We start from the raw sequence: 25,297 nt of genomic DNA on the forward strand, positions 1-25,297 counted from the left end.
ATATCCCCAGCCCTCCCTTAAGTTTTTTTTTTTTGTTGTTTTTTTTTTTTAAAGAAAGTGTATGTCATATGCTACAATTTCTGTGTAAGGAAAAAATAGAAGAGTCTCCAAGGAATCTGGAAGAATATTCAAGGAATGGGTAATAGTGGCCTCACAGAAGAAAGAACAGAATAACTGGGGCCCCAGGAGGGAGAAAAGTACATGGTCACCCTTCACAATTTTGTGCTTGAATTTTGCATCATGGACAGGTGTTAGGTGTTTCCTAGTCAAAATAAGTTAATGGGTGTAGTGGCGTGTGCCTGTAATCCCAGCAGCCCCGGAGGCTGAGGCAGGAGGATCATGAGTTCGGCAACTCAGCGAGACCCTGTCTCTAAATAAAATCTACATATATATATATATATATATATAAAAAAATGGCTTGGGATGTGGCTCAGTGGTTAAGCAACTGTGGGTTCAATCCCCAGTACCAAAAAAAAAAAAAAATAGTTTAAACAATAACAGTCCATTTAGGGCTGGGGATGTGGCTCAAGCGGTAGAGCGCTCGCCTGGCATGCATGTGGCCCGGGTTCAAACCTCAGCACCACATACAAAGATGTTGTGTCCGCCGAAAACTAAAAAATAAATATTGAAAATTCTCTCTCTCTGTCTCTCCCTCTCTCACTCTCTCTTTAAAAAAAAAAAAAAAAAAAAAAAAGTCCATTTAAACCAGGCAGTATTTAAACCAGGCAGTGTGTTAAATGTTCCAGGACTTATCCAGTTGAAGTCTCAGAGCAATCCTACTTTGCCTTATGATCCCCATTTTATGGATGGAAACACAGAGGCCCAGGAAGGTTAGTCAACTTGCTAGCAATGCGCAGGGCAAAAATTCAAAACCCAAGCCTGATGCCCAGTCCTCCTTCTTGCTCCCCTGGCTTTCTGTGGCTCTGTGACTCACCCGTAGCTGCACTGCCATTCCTACCTGCCTTAGGACATTGGAGAGTTTGGCGAAGGAGTTGAGAGACCAGACATGAGCTTTTTCTTTGACCCTGGGATTGTTTTTCAGGAATTGCTTCCCCCGAAACATTCACAGAAGTGAGCCAGATATATACGTCTGTTACACCAGTATGTGTAGCAAAAATACTTGAACAGGTTTACACACCCAAATACTTCCCATGTGTCTTGCACTATGCTTGCTTTTCCTGCTTGAGCTCGTTCATCCTCAGAGTCACTAGAGGCTAGAAGCACTGGTAGTCCCCATCTCTGGACTTTCACAAAGGGAGGAGGGCGAGCAGGTGGATTAATTACTTTCTGTAACAGGACGTCATGGATTCCCATGCATCCATGAGGATATTCTGTGGGATGTGTGAACTCCCAAAAAGATTTTGGAATTTCATTTCCCTTTTGAGATGGGGTCTGAGTGTGTTCCCTGGGCTGGCCTTCATTTCCTGGGCTCAAATTGTGTTCCTATCTTAGCCTCCCCAGTAGCTGGGACTACAGGAGCATACCACCACTCCCCCCTAATAATCTTTAATTTCTTCAAGGGTAAGCATACGTAGGATCACACAGACAGACAACTTCCAGCCAGGCACTGGCTCTTTATCTAGACAAACATTTCTGTGTCTACTCACAGCCCACAGGAAGCCACCTCAAGCAACAGTTCCATTTCCAACTGTGAGAGCTCTGTCTGGCTTTGGAATGCCCACAAACCAAGTGGAAACAATAGCCCATTGTCCAGCCTGTGTTCATGCTGAACTTTCTGCTCAAGCTGCAATGTGAAATTTCTTTTTTTTTTGCATTGATAATTCACAATTTAAAGGCATTTTTAGAAATACGAGATTTTAGTATTTTGTGTCATTTAATGAGTTAAAACTCAAAGTTGACATCAAGAAAAACACTTGGTGTTAGAGACATTGACAGTCTTGGGCCAGATTTGTGTCCCCATCTGGTATACAGACAGCTAGACAGGCCAGCAGAGTTGTCAACAAAATATTTCCCTGGAAATCCTTTCCAATGGTTACTTTTTCTTTCTTTTTTTTTTGTACTTTTCCATATGATTATCTACGTATTTATTTATTTATTGCAATAAGGATCATCAGTTTTACAGGAACAATGTACTTTTTTAAATCTTGGGGCTGCTGAATCCATTAGTAACAAACGAGGCTCAACACGCATACAGCTTGGCCATCTCTGGGATTTTTTTTAACACGTGAATTGGACGCTTCCAGGCCCGCGGTGACCACGCCTCCTCCTTCCCGCCCCACCCCTTTTCCATCTGTCGCAAAAGACTCGGCAGCGCTTTACGGCCGGCGTCGTTTGACGGCGAGAGGTAACCGAGAAGGAGGAGGAAGCAGCGGCGGTGGCTCCCCGGGCGGCTGCGGCGGGCGTCGGGGTGGGCGCCGCGGTCCGGGCCGGGGAGTGAGGCGGGGCCGGCCGGGCCGGTGGGCTGGGCGGCGGGCCCGGCGGCCGCCCCGCGCCGTCGCCTGCGCCTGGCGGCCCGATGTGGCTGCAGCAGCGGCTCAAGGGGCTGCCGGGACTGCTGTCGAGCAGCTGGGCCCGCCGCCTCCTCTGCCTGCTCGGCCTCCTGCTGCTGCTCCTGTGGTTCGCGGGCTCCGGGGCGCGGCGGGCGGCGGGCGGCCTGCGCCTGCCGCCCTGGGCCCGCGGCGAACCGGGCGCCGCCGAGCCCTCTGCCTGCCTGGAGGCGGCCACCCGCGCCTGGCGCGGCCTGCGGGAGCGCGGCGAGGCCGTGCCGCTGGGCCCCGGAGTGCCGGCCCTGGTGGCCAACGGCTTCCTAGCCCTGGACGTGACCGCCAACCGGCTGTGGGTGACTCCTGGAGAGCGGGAGCCTGCCGTGGCGCCGGACTTCGTGCCCTTCGTGCAGCTGCGCCCGCTGAACGTGCTGGCCGAAGCTGGAGAGGCTGTGCTGCTGCTGCGCGAGGGGCTGCTGCGCCGGGTGCGCTGCCTGCAGCTCGGAAGCCCAGGCTCTGGCCCTGCAGCCGCCGGCCCCGGGCCCGCCTCGGCCTCCGGTCTTGCCGCGGGATCCGGCCGTGACTGTGTGCTGCTGCAGGAGGACTTTCTGGCGCACCGGGGCCGACCCCACGTCTATCTGCAGCGCATTCAGCTCAACAACCCAACGGAGCGCGTGGCCGCGCTGCAGACTGTGGGGCCCACTGCGGGCCCGGTCCCGAAAGCCTTCACCAGCACCCTGGAGAAGGTCGGAGATCATCAGTTCCTCCTCTACTCGGGCAGATCCACTCCAGTGCCCTCTGGGCGGGTGCACCTGGTGGTGGTGGCTGCCAAAAAGCTAGTAAACCGGCTCCAGGTGGCTCCCAAGACGCAATTGGATGAGACAGTCCTCTGGGTGGTGTACGTCTCAGGCCCCATTAACCCTCAGGTGCTCAAAAGCAAAGCGGCTAAGGAGCTGAAGGCACTCCAGGACTTGGCCCGGAAGGAGATGCTGGAGCTCTTGGAGATGCCCGCGGTTGAGCTGCTTCAGGATCACCAGCGCCTCTGGGCGCAGCTGTTCAGCCCAGGTGAGGCCTGGCAAGGTCGTGGTGCACAGACCACACTGTGCACCAGGGTGCCCACAGTCCACCCTGGATGTGTGTCTCTGAGATCTGCAGAGGTGATCCTGAAGGTTAAAATTTGGGCCTGGCATTTGATGGGGGATCTCAGTACTTATAATCTCTTAACAGAGATTAATGGCCTCAACACTGGATTAATGGCCTCATCTACCTCAGAGGATGAGATTTCAGTTAAAAAATGAGTGTAAAGGTCGGGTATTGTTGTAAAGTGAGGCCTTACTGGAGTAGTTGGAATTTATAGGGTCAGTTCATAAAGGTAAACCAGCAGAATCCCAGACCCTTTCCACAGCTCATCAGGGTCTGCCTGGAACAGGCCTGGGCTTGGCCTGGCTCCTGAGAGGCTGAGGTGTTCCTGGCACCGTGGCTGTATCTGTTTGCAAGGAGGTTGGAGTCTTTTCTTTCAGCAGATTGGAACATTCATCATGCCAAATGAAAGCTCTCTCCCCCATTCACTGTTTAGAAAATCCTGTTGGGATGAGAGGGGGATTTTGGTCTCCAGGGCTCCAGTTGTCTGAACTTGTATGTTCAATTGCTCAGAGAGAGTTTAGTTCATTGAACAAACATTTATTGAATGCTTCTGCCGGGAGGTGTTCTTTGGTGGGGGAAACAGGTGAGCAGAACAGAGTTCCTGTTTTCATGGGACTTAAATCTGGTTGGGTGGAAGACAGACATTAAAAAAGTGAAATTTAAATAAGACACCTTCTTGAATAAAGACCACTGTGGAGAAGGATTAAAAATGTGATGGGTGGGAGTGTGGAGTGGGGGCTACAGCTTACCCTGTCATCCCCAGAGCCTCTCTGAGGAGGGGACACAGCTGACCTCTGAGTGGTGAGACTCAGCCAGTCATGTGACGGGGAGGAGGGTGTTCAGACTGGAGACTGCCCTGTGGCAGGAGCAGGTTGGGTCCAGTAGTGTGGCTGGCAGGTGCTGACGAGGTCAGTGGCCTTGAAGCTGTTAGTAGAGGTGGTGCATTTTATTCTTAGAGGGATGGGAAGAGGGCAGATCTGAGACATTTGAAAAGGCCCTTGGCTGCTATGTGCAGAGTGTAGCTGGGGGTGGGGCACCTGTGGATGAGGGAGAGCAGGTCCCAGGTTCTTTAGGAGCCTTGACAAGGGGCAGGGAGCTGGGACCAGGATTGTGATCATGGGGACAGAAGTGGGAGGCAGCAGGGACATGGATTGGCTGTGGGGAGTGAGACCTGGACTATGACTCCTAAATTTGGGGGTTTGAGCATCTGCTTGGTGACAGCTTGGGGAAGGCTTGGTTTGGGGCCACCTACCATGTCAGGTTCAAAATGCCTGTCAGATATCTGGGTGGAAACAACAGGAGAGTGGCTGAGTCTAGAATTTGTTCACATGCGGGAGGTAACTGTGTGATACCCAGCATGTATGTATGAAACCCAAGTCCATACAAATTTGGGAGACATCATTTAAAGCTACAGGACTAAGCCAGGTGTGGTGATATACATCTATAATCCCAGGCTGAGGCAAGAGGATTGCAAGTTCCAGGCCAGCCAGGGCATTTTAGCAAATAAGAAAGAGCTGGGGATGTAGTGCAGTGGTGGAGCACTTGCCTAGCAGGCGCCAGGCCCTCCATCCCCAAAGTCACGCCCAGAAACTGAGCAAGTAAAGCTGCTGGCCTGGAGAGGGGTGGGAGAGGCGGCAGGACTGGCCAGGCTCTGGTGACTGCCTCTCATGGAAGGGGTCCTGGGGTTGGTGCCCCATGCTGCAAGGATGCACAGTCCTCAGCTAAGCTGGGAGGCCCTATTGCCTTTGGACGGGACTTTAGGTTTCAGGCCCTGGCTCTCTGGTGGCCATGTTGGGCAGGCGGGTAGATTTCTCCTACACTCAAGGGGAACCAGATCTCTCGTCTTCATCACTGGGGCCCAGAGCTTCCCTCTATTGCCCCTGACCTGTCGGCTTCTCTGTGCCCGGCCACACTCTCCTCCTTAACACACAGCCTTCCTGGTGTTACAGGGGTGGAAATGAAGAAGATCACTGACGCCCACACGCCATCAGGCCTGACCGTGAACCTGACACTCTACTACATGCTCTCCTGCTCGCCAGCCCCTCTGCTCAGCCCCTCCCTGAGCCACCGGGAGCGAGACCAGATGGAGGCCACACTCAACTATGAAGACCACTGCTTCAGCGGCCATGCCACCATGCACGCCGAGAACCTGTGGCCGGCCCGGCTGTCCTCGGTGCAGCAGATCCTGCAGCTCTCTGACCTGTGGAGGCTGACCCTCCAGAAGCGTGGCTGCAAGGGGCTGGTGAAGGTGGGCGCTCCGGGCATCCTGCAGGGCATGGTGCTCAGCTTCGGGGGGCTGCAGTTCACGGAGAACCACCTGCAGTTCCAGGCCGACCCCGACGTGCTGCACAACAGCTACGCGCTGCATGGCATCCGCTACAAGACCGACCACATCGACTTGGCCGTGCTGGCCGATGCCGAGGGCAAGCCCTACCTGCACGTGTCCGTGGAGTCCCGCGGGCAGCCCGTCAAGATCTACGCCTGCGAGGCGGGCTGCCTAGATGACCCCGTGGAGCTGACCTCGGCCCGCGGGGGCCACACCTTCTCGGTCATGGTGACGCAGCCCATCACGCCACTGCTTTACATCTCCACCGACCTCACACACCTGCAGGACCTGCGGCACACGCTGCACCTCAAGGCCATCCTGGCCCACGACGAGCACATGGCCCAGCAGGACCCAGGGTTGCCCTTCCTCTTCTGGTTCAGCGTGGCCTCCCTCATCACCCTCTTCCACCTCTTCCTCTTCAAGCTCATCTACAACGAGTACTGCGGGCCAGGGGCCAAGCCCCTCTTCAGGAGCAAGGTAGGGCGCCGCCGGTCCTAGAGCCCAGGCCTTGCACACAGGAGGGGCTGGCCGCGGCAGGAGGCTGTCCTCAGCTGGTGCCTCCAGCCGTCACCACAGAGAGGAGATCATGTCTTGAGAGGCCGTCAGAGAAACTTCACGAGGAGGCCTGGGGGAGGCTGTGGGATCCCAGGGGGAGCAGATGAGCCCACGGCTTCTGTGGCAGCTGCTGCCCCCCACCAGTCTAGGCACTAAAAACAGACCTTTAAGGAAACAACAGACCCAGATTGACATGGAGCCCTCTGAACTGCTCTGAACCCCGTCCCCACCCCTAGGCCTGTCCATTACCCTAGAGGACAGTGCCTCTGCGTGGGCCTCTATCCACAGGGCCCTCTGGTCAGCACAGGACAGGGCACTCCCCTCTTGTCTCCCGAAACACCTTTGCCCCCAGAAAGCTGTGATTTTCACCCAGTGGGACTGTCATCTGGGATAATCTTGGTGTCTCGGGGTCAGGCAGCCTCCTCTGCCTGATGCCACCCTCCATGCTTTCCCCGTCAGGGCCTCTGGAGAACAGCCAGAGGGACCCTGGTCTGCAGCAGCAGGGAAGAAAGTGTCCAGGGGAGCTGAGCTTCCCTCCTCTCTCCTCTCCCCTCCTCCAACTCCCCCCTAGTCCTCCCCTCCTCCTCCTCCCTTCCCCCTAGTCCTCCCCCCTTTCCCTTCCCCTCCCCCCTCTGCCCCTCCTTTCCTCTCCCCTCCCCTGTCCCCCCCAGCCCCTCCCTCCTCCAGGGCTCTCTGCCCAGCCCAGACCCACACAGGTGAAGGAGGAGCTTTGTGGCTCCTTCCTGGTGCCCCCAAGGCTGGACTGCCCAGGAAGCAGTGCTTGACTGCAGGGGAGGTGGGAGCAGGCCGGGTTCTCGTGCCTGAAGAAGAGATAGATCAGAGCCACCCCAGAGCCGCCTCTTCACCGCTTGGGATAGAGCCACACTGGCACTGTGGGGTCCGCAGCCTCTGCCAGTGGGCTGCCACTTAGCCTGCTGACCAGTGGCTTCTCTGTTCCTTGGCTTCCCAGACATGAACCAAACTGCTTTCGTGGGGACCTGACCTGTGTCCCTCCCTAGTGCTCCAGCTGGGCTACGCCAGAGCAAAGGAACACCAGGCAGCAGTCACAGGCCGCTGAGCCGTGGTGACTAGCCTGCTGCTGGCCAGGATCTGCCTACAGGCGGGTCTGAGCCTGGGTGGGGTCGCCAGGGCCACCTCCATGGCTGCCACCCTGGTGTTCTGTGGCAGCCCCGTGGTGGTGGGCAGTAATCCCTTGTTTTGTTGATTGAACAGGAAGACCCCAGTGTCTGAGGAACCGCGAGTCCTGCTTTCTGCCACCGTTGCACAAGACACCATCTGCTGCTACAGACAAGGGATCCTTTGGAAGCACCTACCCTTTGTGCCTTGTGGGGGACAGTGACGCAGAAGTGCTTGTAGATGCCAGCTTGCATTGGAAGGAACGAGTGTCCCGTGGGGAGGGAGGGGCCGGTGGACCTGTAAGCCTTCCACTTAATAAAGTGAACCTGTGCGGAGCGTACTTGAACTTGAACTCACTCCTTCCACACACCCTTTTCTGTCCCAGGAAATAGACCCTCTTTTGAAAAGACTCTTGTTTAGGAAAAATTGTGTTCTTTCCTAATTTAATGTGTTCTTTCTTGAATGAATTCTAATTTATTTTTGTTGAGATCTGCTGGGTGGCTTTGCCTCCGTGGGAGATGGTGAGTGGTGTCCCTTCCCTGGGAGGCCCCATAGTCCCGGGGCTGGGGCTGGGCCCCTGGCGGCTGCCCCGCCCGCTAGAGAGCACAGTGCCACCGTGTCCTCCGGTTTGCACACCGTCTCCCTATCATGAGCCTGTGGGGACCTGTGGTTTTGTACTTTGGGGCTTTGGGGGAGGTGTTGTACTTTCTAGCAGTTGATGATTGTTTGGTTTTGAAATACCAAAGCTTTTTTTGTTGTTTTTAAATAAATCTCTTTGAAACTTCCACGACTGGTTTGTGTGTCAAGAGCCCTGTCCTGTCCTCTCCCTTACTGCATTGCTGGGTGGCCTGAAGCAGGACACTCGCCTCACCCAGCTCTGCAGGCCAAGGAGTCACCTCAAGCTGTGTTGCTGGCCACCTTCTCAGCTGGGGGCTGCCTGGTGGCCACAGTGGGCTGACGTCTCAGAATGTCTTCTGCTCCTGCCTGTCCTGTGGAGCCTGGCCACTCCGGCCTGCATTCCAGCCACAGGACAAGAGCAGGAGCGAGCCCTGACTGGGCCGCTGCTGGCCTCTGAGGAAGCCAAGATCAGGGCCCTCGCCTCTGCGAAGAGGAAGCTGTCCATCCCAGGGACTGGGAAAGGATTGATTCAGACCTGGCAGTACCTCACTGCGTGTCCCCAGGGTTGGGCCATCGCCCTGGGTCCCCAACAGCTGTGTGCAGCATGACTCCACAGGAAGCTGGGCTGCAGGCTGGAAGCTGTGCCCCCGGCAGATGGTGCAGGAGAGGAAGCCGGAATCTCTGCTGCGGTGGCCCTGGTTCTCCAGCTGCTCAGTCCACGGCCCTCCCACCCATCTGGCTGGTGCAGAGCGCAGACAGGCCATCTTCCAGATGAGGCTGCACATGGCTTGCCTGACTGGAGCGGGAGTGTCAGGGCAGGGCTGGTGTCATTGATGGTGTCACATGCCTGCCAGTTGTCCCATTAAGCTGGAAGCTGCTAGACAACGGCCACACTTGGTGACTCTCACTGTTTTACTTGGAACCAGGCCTGTGGAAGGTTCCCACGTCCCTGGTGGCTGAGGAAGGTCTGCTGAACGTCTAGCATTAAGTGACAGCTCTCAGTTAAGAGCTGCCCGTGGCGTTAGGTGTTTTATACCCACATGTCCCCACCGGGAGGAGGCTGCTGGAGTCCAGGCCTTGCATGCAGGATGACCTGTCAAGCACGGGCAAGTGCACCCTGGCTGGAGGTGCTCATCTCCACCAGCTTCCCCCTGCCCACTGCCTTCCTCCAATGGCTTCTGCAGGTGGCTCCATGCCGGGCACCTGGCAGGGCCTCCAGTGCACCACCTGGCAGAGAGGAGAGACTGCCAGTCTGGGTGGGGGCAGCCAGCTGCTAACCTGAGTGGGCCTGCCCTGCCTAGGCTGCTGGGTGCAGGAGATGTCCCCAGCCTGGTGGGCCGGAGCAAGGCCCTCCCAGACCCCACCATACCGGCACCTGACCAGACCCCCAACCTCCAGAACTGTGAGGGACACATTTCTTCCGCTCATAAGGTGCCCAGCCTATTCTAGAAGCCAGAAAGGACAAAGTGCTTCCCTCGGTGGAGGTGACAAGCCAAGAACAGAGGCACACAGGGTCTCCAGGGAAGAAGAGGCCTTGGTTTTTCTTGCTCAAGAGTCAGCAGCTTCAAGGGACCCTTGGGAATGTTGGTGAGATTTCCGTCACTGTTTCAAAATACCTGAGAACATCAATTTAGACCAGGGACCGTGGCCCACACCTGTAATCCCAGCAGCTCGGGAGGCTGAGGCAGGCGGATCATGAGTTCAAAGCCAGTCTCAACAATGGGGAGGTGCTAAGTAACTCAGTGAGACCCTGACTCTAAACAAAATACAAAATAGGGCTGGGGATGTGGCTCAGTGGTCGAGTGTCACTGAGTTCAATCTCTGGTACCAAAAAAAAAAAAAAATCAGAAAGAGAAAGGCTTGTTTTGGTTCCTGGTTTTGGAGGTTTGCATCCCAGTCAGATGGTGCTATTGCAGACGGGGCAAGGTGGCACATCATGACAGGAGTGCCTGGTGGTGCAGGAGCTCACCTCCTGTGGCTGGGAAAACAGGAGGGGCCTGCTGGGGTCCCAGTAGGCATATCCTCTGTGACCTCACTCCTGACTCCTGACGTTTCCACCACCTTCCAACAGAGCCATGAGCTGGTGACCGAGTCTCCAGCCTTTAGGGGACTTTCAAGACCTAGATCACAACAAACGCAGGCCCTCTCTCCCTCCCGAGGTGGGGGTCTATGGCTTGTCTTAGATTTTCCTCACTTTAAAATTAACAACTGGAGCTTCTGCATGCTGGCCCTTGTCTTTCTTTTTCTTTCTTTCTTTCTTTTTTTTTTTTTTTTTAAATTGTAGATGGACACAATATCTTTATTTATTTATTTATTTTTATTGTGCTGAGGATCAGACCCAGTGCCTCATTTGTGCCACTGAGCCCCAGCCCCAGCCCCTGGGCCCTTGTCTTTGGGAACCTCGCTCCTAGGCAGCAGGGGCCTGAGCTTTGCAGGTCTGGTCAGGGGGCTGGCAATGGGCAGCCACCCCACCTGCCCTCCCTAGAGCAGGGAAGCCCGGGCTGAGAAGGCCCCACAGCTGTGGGCGATGGCTGAGCAAACAGCCTCTCTCCCTCCGCTGAGTGCTCCTGGGACTTTGGCCAATGGAAGCGTCATGGTGGCACTTGAGGAGCAGCTGCCGAGTGCTTGGCATTTTGCCAGCTTACGTTCCATGGAGGCGGTGGCTCTCTCTGTGATTTTCACCCAGGGTAGCCAGGAAAGGACTCACTGAGTGACATTCCTACATATTATACCATGTAACCCTCCTGTTTCTATTAGGACTTGGGGTGTTGCAGGTGACAGAGAAATTCATGACAACTGGCTTACCCAGGAGGGAAGCGTTGGCTCGCAGGTCAGTAGAGCCCAGTGGGAGCATTAGGAGTGGCTTGATCCAGGACTCAAGTGACTTCAGGAGGATGCAATTCTTAGCCCTGCTTTCTGGTAGATTGGGCTCATCTTCTGACTGGCTACCCTTGTCCCTTGTGGTTAAAAAAAAAAAAAAAAAATGTCCACAGTTATCAGGCCTGATGGTGCCCAAGCCTCAACTCCAAAGGAGTCCAATCCCAGCATTCCCACCCAAAGTGCTGAGGCTCACCTCTGATTGGACAGCCCAACCTGGAGCCAATCACTGTCATTATTTACATATGTAAATTAGGTTAGACCAATAGGACATCCCAGCGCTGGGATGGGGTCAATCTCAAACTACTGGACAGATAGTCATAGGAGAAAGGTGGTTTCCCAAAGGAAAGTCTGGACAGTCTAATGAGGAAGGAGCAGATGAAGGCTCAGGGCAGAGTGCCGTCTCCCACATGCCATGCAAGGTGAGCTTTGGTCCCTTCCAGATGAGGGCAGTGAGGCTCTAAGGTGACGTCTCTTGGCCAAGTCCCACAGTCCGAGGAGTTGGGATACACTCCCAGATCTGTCCAGCTCCAAGCCAGGTATCCCCTCTGCTGGCCCCAATCACGGGGACACATTTTGAAAAGAGTCACTTGCCTATTTGTCCTGAAGCAGCACCAGTTCCACCAGGCAGGGACAATACCCCTTTCACCCAGGAAGGTCTCTGGGTAGGGCAGGCCCCAGAGCCTCTGAGAGACGGACGGCAGGATGTGGTGGACACTCCAGCTCATGAGCCTGATGGGGGATCCCAGCCCCTAAGTGGCCGGGATGTGGCCACTTATTTGGCTGGATGTGGTGAGGAAGACAGATGTGGGGACCCGAGGGCCGTGGGGGTCGACTGTCAGGACTGTGCCCAGGAGCGGGACGGCAGCTCCTGCCTCTCCTGGAAGCTGGGGCCTGCCCACACCTCTGACCTCCCAGGGCAGGGCCATCGAGGAGTGACAGCTCGAGGGGACGTTCCCTTTTCCTCTGATGGCTGTCATAGTCACAGCCAAGTTTTACAGCCTCCTCCAAAACCAGAGGACGATGTGAGCAGGTACGGTGGTGCACGCCTGTAATCCCAGTGACTCAGGAGGCTGAGGCAGGAGGATGGCCAGTTAGAAGCCAGCCCAGGACTTAGCACGGCTCCCAGTGAGACTGGCTCAGTAGTAGAACTCCCTGGGGTCAATCCCCAGTTCCAAACAAAAACAAAAACAGGGGCTGGGGATGTGGCTCAAGCCGTAGCGTGCTCGCCTGGCATGCGTGCGGCCTGGGTTCGATCCTCAGCACCACATACAGACAAAGATGTTGTGTCCGCCAAATACTAAAAAATAAATATTAAAAAAAAAAAAAAAAAACAAAGTAAACAATCCCACCCCTCCCCCCAAAACAAAAACAAAAACAGAGAGAAAGGTTTACCTCCCATTTACAAATGAAAACCAATGAGAATAGGGAGCTTGCAGATGCAGGTTGCTAAGGAAGCCTGGGTGGGGCCTTCCTTGGCAGGTCGACTGCTACCTGGGAAGGAGGCTCCTGAATCCTGGCTCCTGGAGCCTCTGGGTCTGCTCAGTGGGGGCTGGGACAGCTGTGGCTTCTCTCAGAGAAGGACTCTGCAGGTCCCTAAGCGGCACTCCAGGGAGGTGGCTGTGAGGGCGCTGGGCGGAGAAAGGGGTCCTTCAGGTGATCTAATAATAAGTGAGCTAAGCCTGTGAGCCCCACATTCCCACCTGTGAGAAGGGTCTGACGACACCTTCCAACTCCACAGACTGGCTGGGATCTGGCCTTGACACCACTGGTGAATGGGTATGTTTCAGCAGATTCAAAATCTCTCCCAACACAAGGGGGATCACCACATGCACCTGGGGAACAGATTGGCACCTCCAAACCTGGGCTCCAGGGGCAGAAATAAGGGGCCTGTGAACTCGGATCATAAAACCATCTTTGTTTGTATCACCTTCGAACTTTCCTTTCCTTCCTTATTTTATTTGTCTTTTTTTCTGGGGATGGAACCCAGGGCCTCCAGTATGCTAGGCAAGCCCCTTACCACTGAGGGACTTCCCCCAGCCTTAACTCAGACATTTCTGATACAGGGATCAAGCCCAGGGGCTTTACCATTGAACTAAATCCCCAGGTTTTATCTTTATTTTTTTAATATTTCTTAGTTGTCAATGGAACTTTTGCTTATTTATTCATATGCAGTGCTGAGGATTGAACCCAGGGTCTCACACATGCCAGACAAGCGCTCTACCACTGAGCCACATCCCCAGCCCCCAGCTTTCATTTATTTATTTATTTTTGTGGTGCTGGGGATTGAATCCAGGGCTTTGTGCTTGTGAGGCAAGCACTCTACCAACTGAGCTATATCCCCAGCCCCCAGAGTTAGTTTTTTAAAATTTGATACAAGGTCTTGCTAAGTTGCCCAGGCTAGCTTTGAATTTGCCATCCTCCTGCCTTAACCTCCCGAGTTGCTGGGATTACAGGCGTGCTCCTCTGCATCGGCCATTGACACAAACAGAAATCACAGATATGTTCTTGACACATTATAGATGTTACAAATATCTTTAAATATTGCTTATGCTTATCACAACTTTGATATTATGGTAGTCATCATAACTATTAATAAAGAAGCACATATGTTACCGTATCACGAGTTTGTTTTTAGAATCTATTTAAGCCAGGCATGGTGGTGAATATCTGCAATCCCAGCGACTCAGGTAATTGAGGCCTCAATTATTATACCAGGTTGTTTTTATTTTGTTTGTTTGCAGTGCTAGGGTTGAACCCAGGCCTTGCACATGCTGGGCAGGGGCTCGACCACTAAACTATGCCCCTGCCCTTACACTGGGTTGTTCTTTTTTTAAAAAAAATTTTTTAGCTGTTGATAGACCTTTATTTTATTTATTTATACGTGGTGCTGAGAATCAAACCCAGTGCCTCACACACGCCAGGCCAATGTGCTACCACTGAGCCACAGCCTCAGCCCTGGGTTGTTCTTAAAAAAATGTTTTCATAACTATTTCAATATAATTGGTCATTTTGTAATCCGATGTATTTTGTTAATTTAAAACCTTTCCCTGGGGCTGAGGTTGTGGCTCAGTGGTAGAGCCCTTGCCTAGCATATGTGAGGTACTGGGTTTGATTCTCAGCACCACATATAAGCAAATAAATTAAGGTCCATTGACAACCAAAAAAATAATAAAATAAAATCTTTTCCTAAGCAAAGGTTCATGTGCCATGAGAGTCCCTAGCACAAACAAGTTTAATACTCCTGCTTGTGGCCACTATTGAGGCTATTAAAGTTCTCGAGAACCCAAAGAAAGCAGTGGCCATCAGCATTTAGTCCTGATTGGACTAAATCAATTGGTAATCTCCAATCTTCCAGCAGCTGGCCTGGGGGAGAACAACCTTTCTCTGGTTGAGTACGGTTTGGAACCACCACAGCTCAATTGGACTATGGCAAGTGCCTCTGGACCCTCCAGCCTGGGGTGAGTTTATTGCACCAGTGATCCAAGGGTCTCAGAGGAGTTACAGCCCTATTACCCTCAAACTGGCCTCTCTACTTAGGAAAGGGAGAGCAGACCTTCCATTTGTCCTCCTGGGCCCGACCCAGGGAACTCCTGGAACCCACACAGGGAACTTCAGGATAATTCCCTCTGGCCTTTACTGGGACAGACCTAGGTTCCCCTACTCCCAGTATCCAATCTTGGTCCCCTAGAAGCTAGTATCATTAGCTGGGTCTCTGGCTGCCTAGAGAAAAGACTACACTATACTCCTCAGCACCTCTCCCAGCCAGGTGAGATGGTGGGACTATGTTCTGGCCAAAGAAATTGGCCAGAAAGGGGCTTGGCTGTAACTCAGTGGTAGAGGCTTGACTAGCACCTGCGAGGAACTAGGTGTGATCCTCAGTACCATATGAAAATAAAGGCATTGTGTCCATCCACCACTAAAAAAAAAAAAAAGAAATTGAAAAGTTCACATGCTCTTGAGTTAATTAAATCTATTGTAACCATCACCAAATGCCTTTCTCAAGTTTCCTACATGCAACAAAAGATCTAGTTCTAATTTAAAGTCCCCAAAAAATACTTATAGAAAAAAAAGCCAACTACAGTTGCCCCTCCTTTTTTTTTTTTTTCCTCTCCTTACATTCTCTTCTCTAGTTGTAGGTGGAGACAATAGCCTTATTTTTTTGCGCTCTGAGGACCAAACCCAGGGCCTGACCTAGTGAGAGGCAAGCCCTGTATCGCCGAGGCAGAACAAACGCGTGTTTATTAATCCCCCGCCCACAAAAATTAGACAAGTAACGGACCACAGAATGAATCCAGTACTCCCCAGAGAAAACAAGTAAAAGAAAAAGCGAGCAAAGGTGAAAGAAAAACAAACAAAACATGCAAAAACACGGAAAAACACAGGTTACCACAAGTCTAACTTTAGGACACATACAGTAGCCCTGCAAAAGCAAGGCCTCAAAAAATTGGTTTAAGACTCAGAGTTGTTCCTCTCCACGGAAATCTTTAGTAAAAGGCGAAAGATTTATACGATCTGAAGAGAAACCAGAGTATGCCTACTCCCTTCTGCAAACAGTGCTCGGGTAACTGTTATGCCTAGTTTCCTAAGGGTGATTATATAATCAAAGGCGCTAGTAACATAATCTTTTTCTCAGACAAATGATGAAACATAAATGTACCTTTAGAGAAAATCTGTTCATGGCAAAAGGAAAAATCTAACGAATTTAAAATAGAGAAAAATTACCCGGTGCGCAATGCATTGTGGGTATGGAAATGATGGTCCGGCTGTGGTTTCCGGAAATCCCTTAAATGGTTGGGGCGTTTTTGCGCCGGGACACCACTAGGGGGCAGGCAAAGGGAGTCCCGCGGACCATCTGTGGACTGCAAGCACCTCGCGCAACCGGGAAAGCCTGACTATATTTGTGGGTTTTGTGTTTTTGTTTTTGTTTTTGTTTTTGCGGTGGAGGAGAGTGGACTGGGGCTGAACCCAGGGGCGCTCGACCACTGAGCCAACTTTTTATTCTTTATTTTGAGTCAGGGTCTCGTTAAGTTGCTTAGGCCTCGCAATATTACGGAGGCTTTGGACTTTGTTTTATAACTGGCACTCTGCGCTCTAAATAAATAATTTATTTTGAGCTTAAAACAAAACAAAACAAAACAAAACACCAGGGGCTGGGGATGTGGCTCAAGCGGTAGCGCGCTCGCCTGGCATGCATGCACCCGGGGTTCGATCCTCAGCACCACATACAAACAAAGATGTTGTGTCTGCCGAAAACTAAAAAATAATTAAAAAAAAAAAAAAATTTTTGAGCCCGGCAGTGACACACGCCTGTAATCCCAGCGACTGGGGAGACTGAGGGAGGAGGATCCCGAGTTGGAGGCCAGTCTCAGTAACTTAGGAAGACCCTCTCCAGGCATAGAGAGGGACAGTATGCCTCTCCTGCCCCCAGTTCTATTGGGGTCCCAAGGAAGTTTCCAGAGAGTCTCGCCTAGGTCCACCTCTTGACTTTTGACTCACTGCAGAACAACAGCAGACTTTCAAGTCCCCACTGCTGTGACCAGGCTGGGTCACTATGGCCCATGCTGACCAGTTCTAATTGGAACCCTTCCTTACTGATTTTATGGTTGGGGGAATTATCTTTGTCTCTCTGAGTTCTGGGATCCGGTCTGTGTAAGGGTCACAGAAGTCCCCTGCTGCGGGATAACATGTATGGTTCATTTCTCCTGCAAATAGCAGTTTGCTGTGGAATGTAACCTACCTGAGGACTTGAACCAGAAAGGGCTACAGGTAAATTGCCCCATTTTGTATTTTATTTAGAGACCAGATCTTGCTGAGTTGCTTAGCACCTTACTTTTGCTGAGACTTGCTTTGAACTCGAAATCCTCCTGCCTCAGCCTCCTGAGCCACTGGGATTACAGGTGTATGCCACCACCCCCAGTGGTAAATTGCTTTATAAAAGTGAAAGTGTTGGGCCGGGGGTTGTGGTTCAGTGGTAGAGCGTTCACCTTGTACGTATGAGGCACTGGGTTCAATTCTCAGCACCACATAAAAATAAATAAAATAAAGATATCATATCTATCTACAAAAAAAAAAAAAAAAAGTGAAAGAGTTGGAGGGTCCTGCACAGGTGGCCCCAGTTTATAGAATTATTCCCTGACCTCATGCTGCCACCACTCAACTGGATCAGTTGAAAGCAGTGGTTCTCTGTAGGTGGTCCATGGACCTTCAGAGTCACCTGGGCACCTGTTGGGAGCCCAGCAGGTGGGACCCATCATCTCTGGGTTCACTGACCTCCAGGTGACTGGGACACTGACAACCAGGGCTGCTACCCATGGCTGCAGGGTGTTGGTCAGGAAGCTTGGGAGAGAAATTAGGAAGCTGAGCAGTTAAGCCCCAGGCCCGGCCTGGCAAGGAGGGAGGGAGACCTGGGGAAGCGGCCAGGGGTGGCATAAAGCAGGGTGACTCTCAGGTCCTTTGGGAGTCACAGCAGGGCAGTCACCTGGACCAGTGACATCTCCTTGGAAGGTGGAGCTGCAGGGAGCTAAAGAGGGTGGCAGAAGGTGAGACTGTCTGCCACCTGGTGGGTGGCAGATTGCAGCCACTCTTTCTCCTGGTGTGTGGGCCTTTGGACGGGAGGAGGTGGTGCAGAGGCCAGGGAGAAGGTCCAGGAGGGAGAAGATGGGCTGATGGCAGCAGAGGTGGTGGTCGCTGGTGTCAGAGTGAGGACCTTAACTCCAGGGTGACAGAGGGAAGGGGACAGGTCCTTCCACTCTGTGGTCATCATCTCTGGAGCCCCCGTCTTCCCGACCAGCTCCTGCCCTGAGGACCCGGCTGGCCCTGGGCACACACCTCCACACTCCTGATGTGGCTCCGGGTGGCTCCATTTCCCACCCCAAGACGCTGCTTTCAAACCCTTTCCCCTCCCCTGCACTCCCAGCTCACCAGCCCTGACTCCAGGGGATTTCACGGGGACAGCAGACTCTCCCACCCCAACTCCACAAGCCTCCCAAGGAGACGTAGGAAGAGGTGGAGCCTTGGGTGGGCTTGAGCAGGTGAGTTTGTCCCCTTCCTCCCGCCTGCAGGTGAGGACACAGAGAGGCACCATGGAATGGGCCTCACTGGACGCTGAGTCCGCACTGCCTTACCCTGGGCCTCCAGCCTCCAGAGCCGTGGGCAGTCAGTTTCTGGCGTCTACAAATTACCCAGTCTAGAGAATTTTGTTATAGCATCAGGAAAGGACTGAGACCCTCCCTGTTGTCTCCTCCCGCCTGGCTGGACAAGTAGACTAATTTCCCAAACTGAGTGGGGTCAGGGGACTTTCCTTATAGACTATAAAAATCAGCTTCAACACAGGAAGCAATTTTTACTTTGCATTTCTGTTTTGGAAAAAAAGTTGACAGAGCTGGGTGCAGTGGCCTATACCTGCAGTCTTAGCTGCTTGGAGGTTGAGGCAGGAGGATGGCAAGTTGGAGGCTAGTCTCAGCAACTTAATGAGGCCCCAAGCCCTGCCTCAAAATAAACTGGTGGTGTACGCCTGTGATCCCAGAGGCTCGGGAGGCTGAGACAGGAGGAACAAGAGTTTGAAGCCAGCCTCAGCAAAGGTGAAATGCTAAGCAACTCAGTGAGATCCTGTCTCTAATAAAAAAGTACAAAATTGGGCTGGGGATGTGCTTCAGTTGTTGAATGCCCCTGAGTTCAATTCCCGGTACCAAAATAAATAAATAAAATATAAATAGGACTGGGGATATAGCTCAGTGATAAAGCTCTGCTGGGTTCAATCCCCAGTATCAAAAAACAAAACAAAACAAAACAAATAATAAATAAATAAATAAATAAATAAATAAATAAATAAATAAAAAGAAACGCAGGCCACTCCATTCCCCCTGGGATGGCTACCACAAACCAAACCCAAAATCTCCAGCGTTGGGAGGGTGTGGAGAAGTGGGAAGGGGAAAGGGCGCAGCCGCTGCGGAAACCAATTGGTAGCTCTTAGGAAGTGAGCTCAACGGGTCACTGGGGTTACTAGGGTCACTAGGCCCCCCATGCCTAAGGGTATATCTGAAAATGGGACACAGGGACACACAGACGCTGGGATGTGAAGTCCATAGCAGCATCACTCGTGCCAAAAGGCACAGACTCCCGTGCCCACTGCCTGCTGGACCAAAGCGATGGGGTCTGTCCCTGCAAAGGAGCACATTCAGCCTTAAAGAGGAGGGACATTCTGGCTCTGGCTCTGGTACTTCGTGGTGGACTTGGAGGACCGGGTCCAGGGAGAGTCCAGCCACAAAGACGTCTGTTGCCTGGTTCCACTTACACGGGCTGTCCAGGATGTGCACATTCATAGACAGTCAGTGGGAGGTCGTCAGGGCCGGGTGAGGAGGGCTTACCGGCTGATGGGCAGCCATTTCTGATGGGGAGAACGGGACTTTGGGAAGAGGCAGTGGCCTTGGTTGTACAACACAGTGCAGTTTTTTTCTTCTTGCAGCTCTGGGGATCAAACCCAGGGTCTCCTGTGCCAGGCAAGCACTCTGCCACTGAGCTCAGCCCTAGTCCTGTGAATTGTACAATTACAGATTGTTAAAGGGCTGTGGGTACGGCTCAGTGGTACAGCAGTTGCCTGGCCTGTGCCTGGCCCAGGGTTCCATCCCCAGCACCTCATTGCCAGCCCGGTTGTTGGTGACTAGTTTGAAGGCAGGGGCAGGAGGGAGGGAAGGGGCAGAGCCCTCGTGGATACAGGGGGTGGGAGGCGGGAGTTCTGGAGCCCCGCTGAGGGTCAGTCTCCTAGAAGTGGGGTGCTGAGAGGAGGGCAGAGCTCGTCCATCAACAGGGGTGATCCTGATGACAACGGGGTGGACTGTGGGACAATATTATGGGACAGAAGGGAGGGCTGCTCACCCAGCCAGGGACTGAAGGAAAGAAGGGGTGGGCGCCCTGCGCCTGTCTGAGCCCTTGAACCTGCACAGGGCTTCCCCCGGAGCCAGCCAAGGCCAGCCCGGCACCCAGGGCGCGCCCCGTTTCAGCACCGCGGACAGGGCCGGCCTCATGTCCAGGACTCTGCGAGTCCCCCGACCATTCCCAGCCCCGGCTCCCTTGGTGGCCTGCCTGGGTCGGGTGCGCCCGCTTCCTGCCCTGTTGCCCTCCCTGCCTGGTAGGGCTCATGAGGATCTCCGGGGGCATCCTTCCTTGTCCCTGCGGGACCCTTGGCCACCAGCAGGCCCGTGCCTGTGACCCTGCGAGGTGAGAAGGGTTCCAGAAAGGCCGGCTCCGCCCGACGGCGCGGTCCAGGCAGAGTAGAGCCCAGGCCCGGTGCCTGGTGGGGACCAGCAGCCAAGAGGGGCCCCGCTGTCCAGGGCTGGAGAGGAAAAGTCGTCTCCCGGCGCTGCTGGGCTCATCCCGAGGGGGCGCGAGGAGGAAAGGCTGAGGGGAGAGGAGGGCGCAGGGCACCTCCTGGGAAGTCACACCAGAGCAGGGGAGGACGGTGTCCCTCAGCCCAGAGTGCACTGTCCTTCCAGGAGGTGTCCCCTGTCCCAAGTGCAGCCTGGATCACCTTCCACGCACCTTGAAGCTTCTGTTGCCCCACAGCATTCTGAGCCAGAATCTGGACCAGGGAGGCCAGACCCTGCGGTGGGCCTTCCCACGCAGATGATGATAATCACAATTATAATTATATAGAATAAACACACAATAATGTTTATTAGTAGTCGTATTGGGGCATGAACCCAGAGGTGCTTTATCACTGAGCCACATTCCAGCCCTTTTTTATTTTTTATTTGGGACAGGGTCTCACTTAGTTGCTGAGGGCCTCACTAAATTGCTGAAGCTGGTCTCGAACTTGTGATCCTCCGGCCTCAACCTCCTAGCTGCTGGGATGCCAGGTGTCTGCCACCCCGCCCAGCGGATGCAGATAATTAGATGCAGCTCCTAAATCACGTCAGAATTCAAATCTTGGGTCCTATGAGGCTGTTCTGGGGGTTGCAGGAGGGATGCCCAGAGCGGGTGGGCAGGGTGCTCCTACCAGCACTCCTTCTGAGGTTCCTCCTAGCACTCCCCCTTCACCAGCCCTGCCCAGGCTAAGGCGACCTGGTGTCCTGGAGAGTGCAGCTTAGTCCTCCAGGGCAGATGACCTATTGCCCGTCTGCAGGCTGGTTCCCACGGCTAACCCAGTTACCCTCCATCATCCATGTGGATAAGTGGGTGAAACAAGAAGCCTCAGGGGTTGGAGTCCTTTCCCCTTGGCTTGGGAGTGCAGAGGGGCTCTGCAATAGACCTGCTTCTGGCTCAGTGGTGAACAATCAGTCTGTACCGCTCAGAACGTGCCTCAGCAGGGGCAAAAGCCAGGCCCCATGAGATTATAGTAGCCACCCCCAGGTGGCGCTGTCCGGCCTTGGGTAGTGGTGGGACACTCGGTGGGATTCCGAGGAACCTCCACTTCCGTCCAAGCCCTGGATCCAGAAACCACCAGGGACACAGCAGGACAGAACAAGCGTGGCTCACTTCTGTGGCAGAGAGGGAGAGAGTACCTGCTGGGTGCGGTGGGGAAGCAGGCCGATGCAGCCCTTGGGCATCTCGAGAGATTTTACCCATAGGCCGGAAAACCAAACCAAGGCTAGGGCGATAATAGCCGTCACTTATTAGCCCAGAGAGGTGGTGTCTGGGGTCCTGTGGCTTGGACTGTGGGGGTGTTTTGTCTGTATTCAGGCATGACTTTGGAGAGGTCCTGTTTTTGTCTTCATCCATCACAGTCACAGAGTGGCCTTGTGCGCTGTTGATGCTCTGTGTGATTGTTCCTTAGCACCAGGGTTCAGCTGTGAGTGCCAGCCAGCTCTTAGCAGAACTGGTCCTTCCAGACAACACGACCAGATGGGATAGCCCCCAGACATCCTGGGCTGCAGCTACAATGATTTTCTTTTCTTTATTCTTTCCCCTCCCTCCCTCCCTCCCTCCCTCCCTTCCTTCCTTCCATTTTTCCTCTCTTTTCCTTTCTCCCTCTCTCTCACTTTCTTTCACAGTGCTGGGGATGAAACCCAGGGCCTGGAACGTGTTAAGCAAGTGCTGTACCTCTGGGCTGTGTGTACCCCCAGCCTCAGTCACAATTATTTTCTATATGATTTTTTTTTATACAATCAACTCAGATTGGCAAAGGTTCTGTCCCTACAAAACCCAGCGAGGGTCTCTGAGAGAGCCAGGTTTGACTCATAACAGAAGAGAGGGGCAGTCGGGGTAGATCATTGACGGCACATAGAATAACGTGTTTCCCAGAAAAATATCTCAAAGGCTCTCGGGGGGCTGTGGTTCTGAATCATCCTGCACCCCAGCTACTCCACCTTACCTGCTGACATGTCCACGGGAGCTTGCTATCTCCCCTCCTGCCAGCGAGCCTTGTCAACGGTGCACGGGTGATTCTTTCTGACTTACACACAGAGACTAACTTCTTCACCCATGGGGTCAAAATTTTCTCCCAGGGTGGACTCACCTGTGTCCTGGACAGTAGCTGGGGGACCCTTCAGAGAGCCCTGTGATCTTGACAGAAAGGGTCCAAGAAAGACCTGGGTCATTTTAGCTGATTGGACAAAGGATTCAATGAACATCTGCTGAATTGAAGTGTGTTCTTCTCGGCAGTGACCCTTCTGAAGATCTGTCAAATTCTCACTTATGTTTGTCTCCAAAAGCATTTATTTATTTATTTACCTATTGATTATTTTTGGTCCTGGGGATCGAACCCAGGGGCTTTTATCACTGAGCTACACCTCCAGTCCTTTTATTTTAAAATAGGATCTTGCTAAGTTGCTTAGGGCCTCACTAAGTTGCTGAGGCTGGGCTTGAACTTGCAATCCTCCTGGCTTCAGTCTCCCGAGCTGCTGGGATTGCAGGCATGTGCCACCATGCCCAGCTCATATTTAATACTTTTTATAGCAAAAATATGTTTGCTGGGGCTGGGGTTGTGGCTTAGCGGTAGAGTGCTTGCCTAGTGTGTGCAATGCCCTGGGTTCAATCCTCAGCACCACATAAAAATAAATAAACAAAACAAAGGTATTGTGTCCAACTACAATTAGAAAATAAGTATTAAAAAACAATGTTTGCTGCAAAAAACATGTGGCCTAGATACCAGTCAGCAGTGACACTGGCTGTCCCTCTGCCTGTACCAACTGGAGAGCCGTGAGGCGTGGATCAGTGCTGTTCCAGTTCTCACACGAGAGGTGGGGAAACTGGGGCTCAGAGGGGGCTAAGGAACTTCTTCAAGGCTGGGCGGGGTGGCACGCCTATAATCCCAGTGACTGAGGCTGAGGCGGGAGGATCACAAGTTCAAATTCAGCCTCAGAAACTTATCGAGGCCCTAGGTAACTTTGTGAAACACTGTCTCAAAATAAAAAAGGGCTGGGAATGTGGCTCCGTGATGAAGTGCCCCTGGTTCAATCCCTGGTACCAAAAAAAGGAACTTGTTCAGGATCACAGTGCTGATCTGTGAGCACCAGGTGCTGTAGTTTGTATCTCCCCTGAAGTCTCGTGTGTCAGAGGCTTGGCCCTGACCCCTGGGCTACTGGGGCGATGGGGGGAAGTTAGGCCGTTGGGGGTGTGCTCTTGAAGGAGGAATTGAGACCCAGCTCCTCCTTTCTCTCTCTCTCTCTTCCTGGCTGCCATGAGGAGAGCAGCTCTGCTCCACACACACTCCTGCCATGTTGTGCTGCCTCTCCACAGACCTGAGTCATGCCAACAGCCCACCGTGGACTGAAGCCGTGGGCCCAAATAGACCTTTTCTCCTTTTAAGTTGGTTCCCTCAGGCATTCTGTCACAGTGATGGAAAGGTGACCAACACCCATCAGGACAGGCCCTCTGGCTCTAGAGATGGCTTCCACAACCAGCCTGGGATGCCACTTTGTCTTAGGCAGCGGGAGGTGATCCACAGGACTGGATCCTGGGGACCAGGGACATTGATGCTTTTCTCTGGGTCTGAACCTCCCTCCTTGCTCCCTCAAGGTCACAGGGAGAACTTGTGTGTCGTGGCCTGGGCCACATAGGACCACAGAGGACACACGTGATAGGTGTTAGAGATGGGGACTGCCTTGGGTCCCCCTTTTCCTCCCCGGGACTGAGCTGCCTGCTTTTCCCAGGTTCCTGAGTCCGAGTCATCCCAGTCCCCACATTAATAGGAGCTGCGGTGGGGAGCCAGCCAGCCCTGGAACAGCAAAGATGGGGGAGACTGGAAGTCACAGTGGCCCTGGCTCACAAATAGGGCGTTAGGAAAATTGGGGTCTCATCAGAAATAGGGATGACACGGCCCCAGCGGGCCCCTCTGGTCTTCTCTGGACTCGTGTCAATCCTATGGTGGTCAGCCAGCCTTCCTCCTGGCCTGCCCTCAGCGGGGCCTCCATCCAGGCCTCCCTGCATGCAGCCACCTGGCTACCCACCCACCACCCCTACACGGTCAGGCTCCTGCTTTGAGCCTTCCAGCTGATGCTCTCTGAGGTTCCAGAGAGAGGAACGATCACTCTGGTTTACAGGGTCAAGGGTAAGCGCTAACCTGAGAGGCCCCTGGCTCCCCTCCCTGCCCTTGGTCTGAGGAGGCTGTTACAGATCTCCAGCAGGTGGCGCTAAAGGCCCTCTCCTCACCAGGGTGACCCGCCCACTACCTCCTTGCTGCTGGCCAGAACCGGAAAGATAGGTCAGCGGCCTAGCCTGAGGCCACCTGAGTCCTTCCCCACCCAGCCCCAGGTTAGTAGGCAAGGCAGAGGAGCGCTCCCAAGAGATCCTGCCCTGACAGCTGCACTAACAGCTCCTTTAGGGACACCACTGCCGGTTCTAGTGACTCACAGTGGGGATGAGGGGAAATTCCACGTTACTTCAAGAACAATCACTTCTTTTAGAAAAAGCTGGACAAGATAAGCACCATAACGTTAATGTGAGGTCAGTGACTTCCTTTTTGTGGTGCTGGGGATTGAACCCAGGGTCTCATGCTCATGAGGCAAGCGCTCTAACCACTGAGCTATATCCCCAGCCCCTTGGTGACCATTTTAAAGAATAGCAAAACCCAGTCTTGGGGTCCCTGGGAAAGGCTAGGTGTGGCTCCCCTGGCAAAGCTGTGCCTGGGACACCTGGTTCTGAAATGGGCAGCAGAATATCACAGGCTACCCACAGGTGGACCCAAGTCCAAGGTACAGGGAGTGACCAAGTCAGAGAAATGGGCAGGAGCAGAGCCAGGAGTCCAGGTGCTTCCAAA

General features: G+C 53.3%; 1 protein-coding gene and 2 non-coding genes across 3 annotated transcripts; 1 reads left to right on the forward strand and 2 right to left on the reverse strand.

Moving 5' to 3' along the window:
- Positions 1-2,308: 2,308 nt before the first annotated feature.
- Kiaa2013 (KIAA2013 ortholog) lies at positions 2,309-8,389 on the forward strand. The gene is made up of 3 exons (XM_076863367.1): positions 2,309-3,509; positions 5,537-6,390; positions 7,702-8,389. Exons 1-3 carry the CDS (start codon positions 2,477-2,479, stop codon positions 7,717-7,719), a joined length of 1,905 nt encoding a protein of 634 aa, XP_076719482.1. The 5' UTR covers positions 2,309-2,476; the 3' UTR covers positions 7,720-8,389.
- Positions 8,390-15,519: 7,130 nt separating this feature from the next.
- On the reverse strand, positions 15,520-15,635 carry LOC143405391 (U5 spliceosomal RNA). Its single transcript, XR_013092088.1, has one exon. It is a non-coding gene; the product is annotated as a U5 spliceosomal RNA (small nuclear RNA).
- Positions 15,636-25,000: 9,365 nt separating this feature from the next.
- Positions 25,001-25,074, reverse strand: Trnam-cau (transfer RNA methionine (anticodon CAU)). Its single transcript has one exon. It is a non-coding gene; the product is annotated as a tRNA-Met (tRNA).
- Between the last annotated feature and the right edge of the window lie 223 nt (positions 25,075-25,297).

Source organism: Callospermophilus lateralis, chromosome 7, assembly GCF_048772815.1.
Source record: "Callospermophilus lateralis isolate mCalLat2 chromosome 7, mCalLat2.hap1, whole genome shotgun sequence".
NCBI classification, from domain to species: Eukaryota; Metazoa; Chordata; class Mammalia; order Rodentia; family Sciuridae; genus Callospermophilus; species Callospermophilus lateralis.

Coding starts and splice junctions, on each gene's coding strand:
- Kiaa2013 (XM_076863367.1), top strand. CDS start 2,477: ATGTGGCTGCAGCAGCGGCTCAAGGGGCTGCCGGGACTGCTGTCGAGC. Junction 3,510..5,536: donor GGCGCAGCTGTTCAGCCCAG/GTGAGGCCTGGC, acceptor CTGGTGTTACAG/GGGTGGAAATGAAGAAGATC.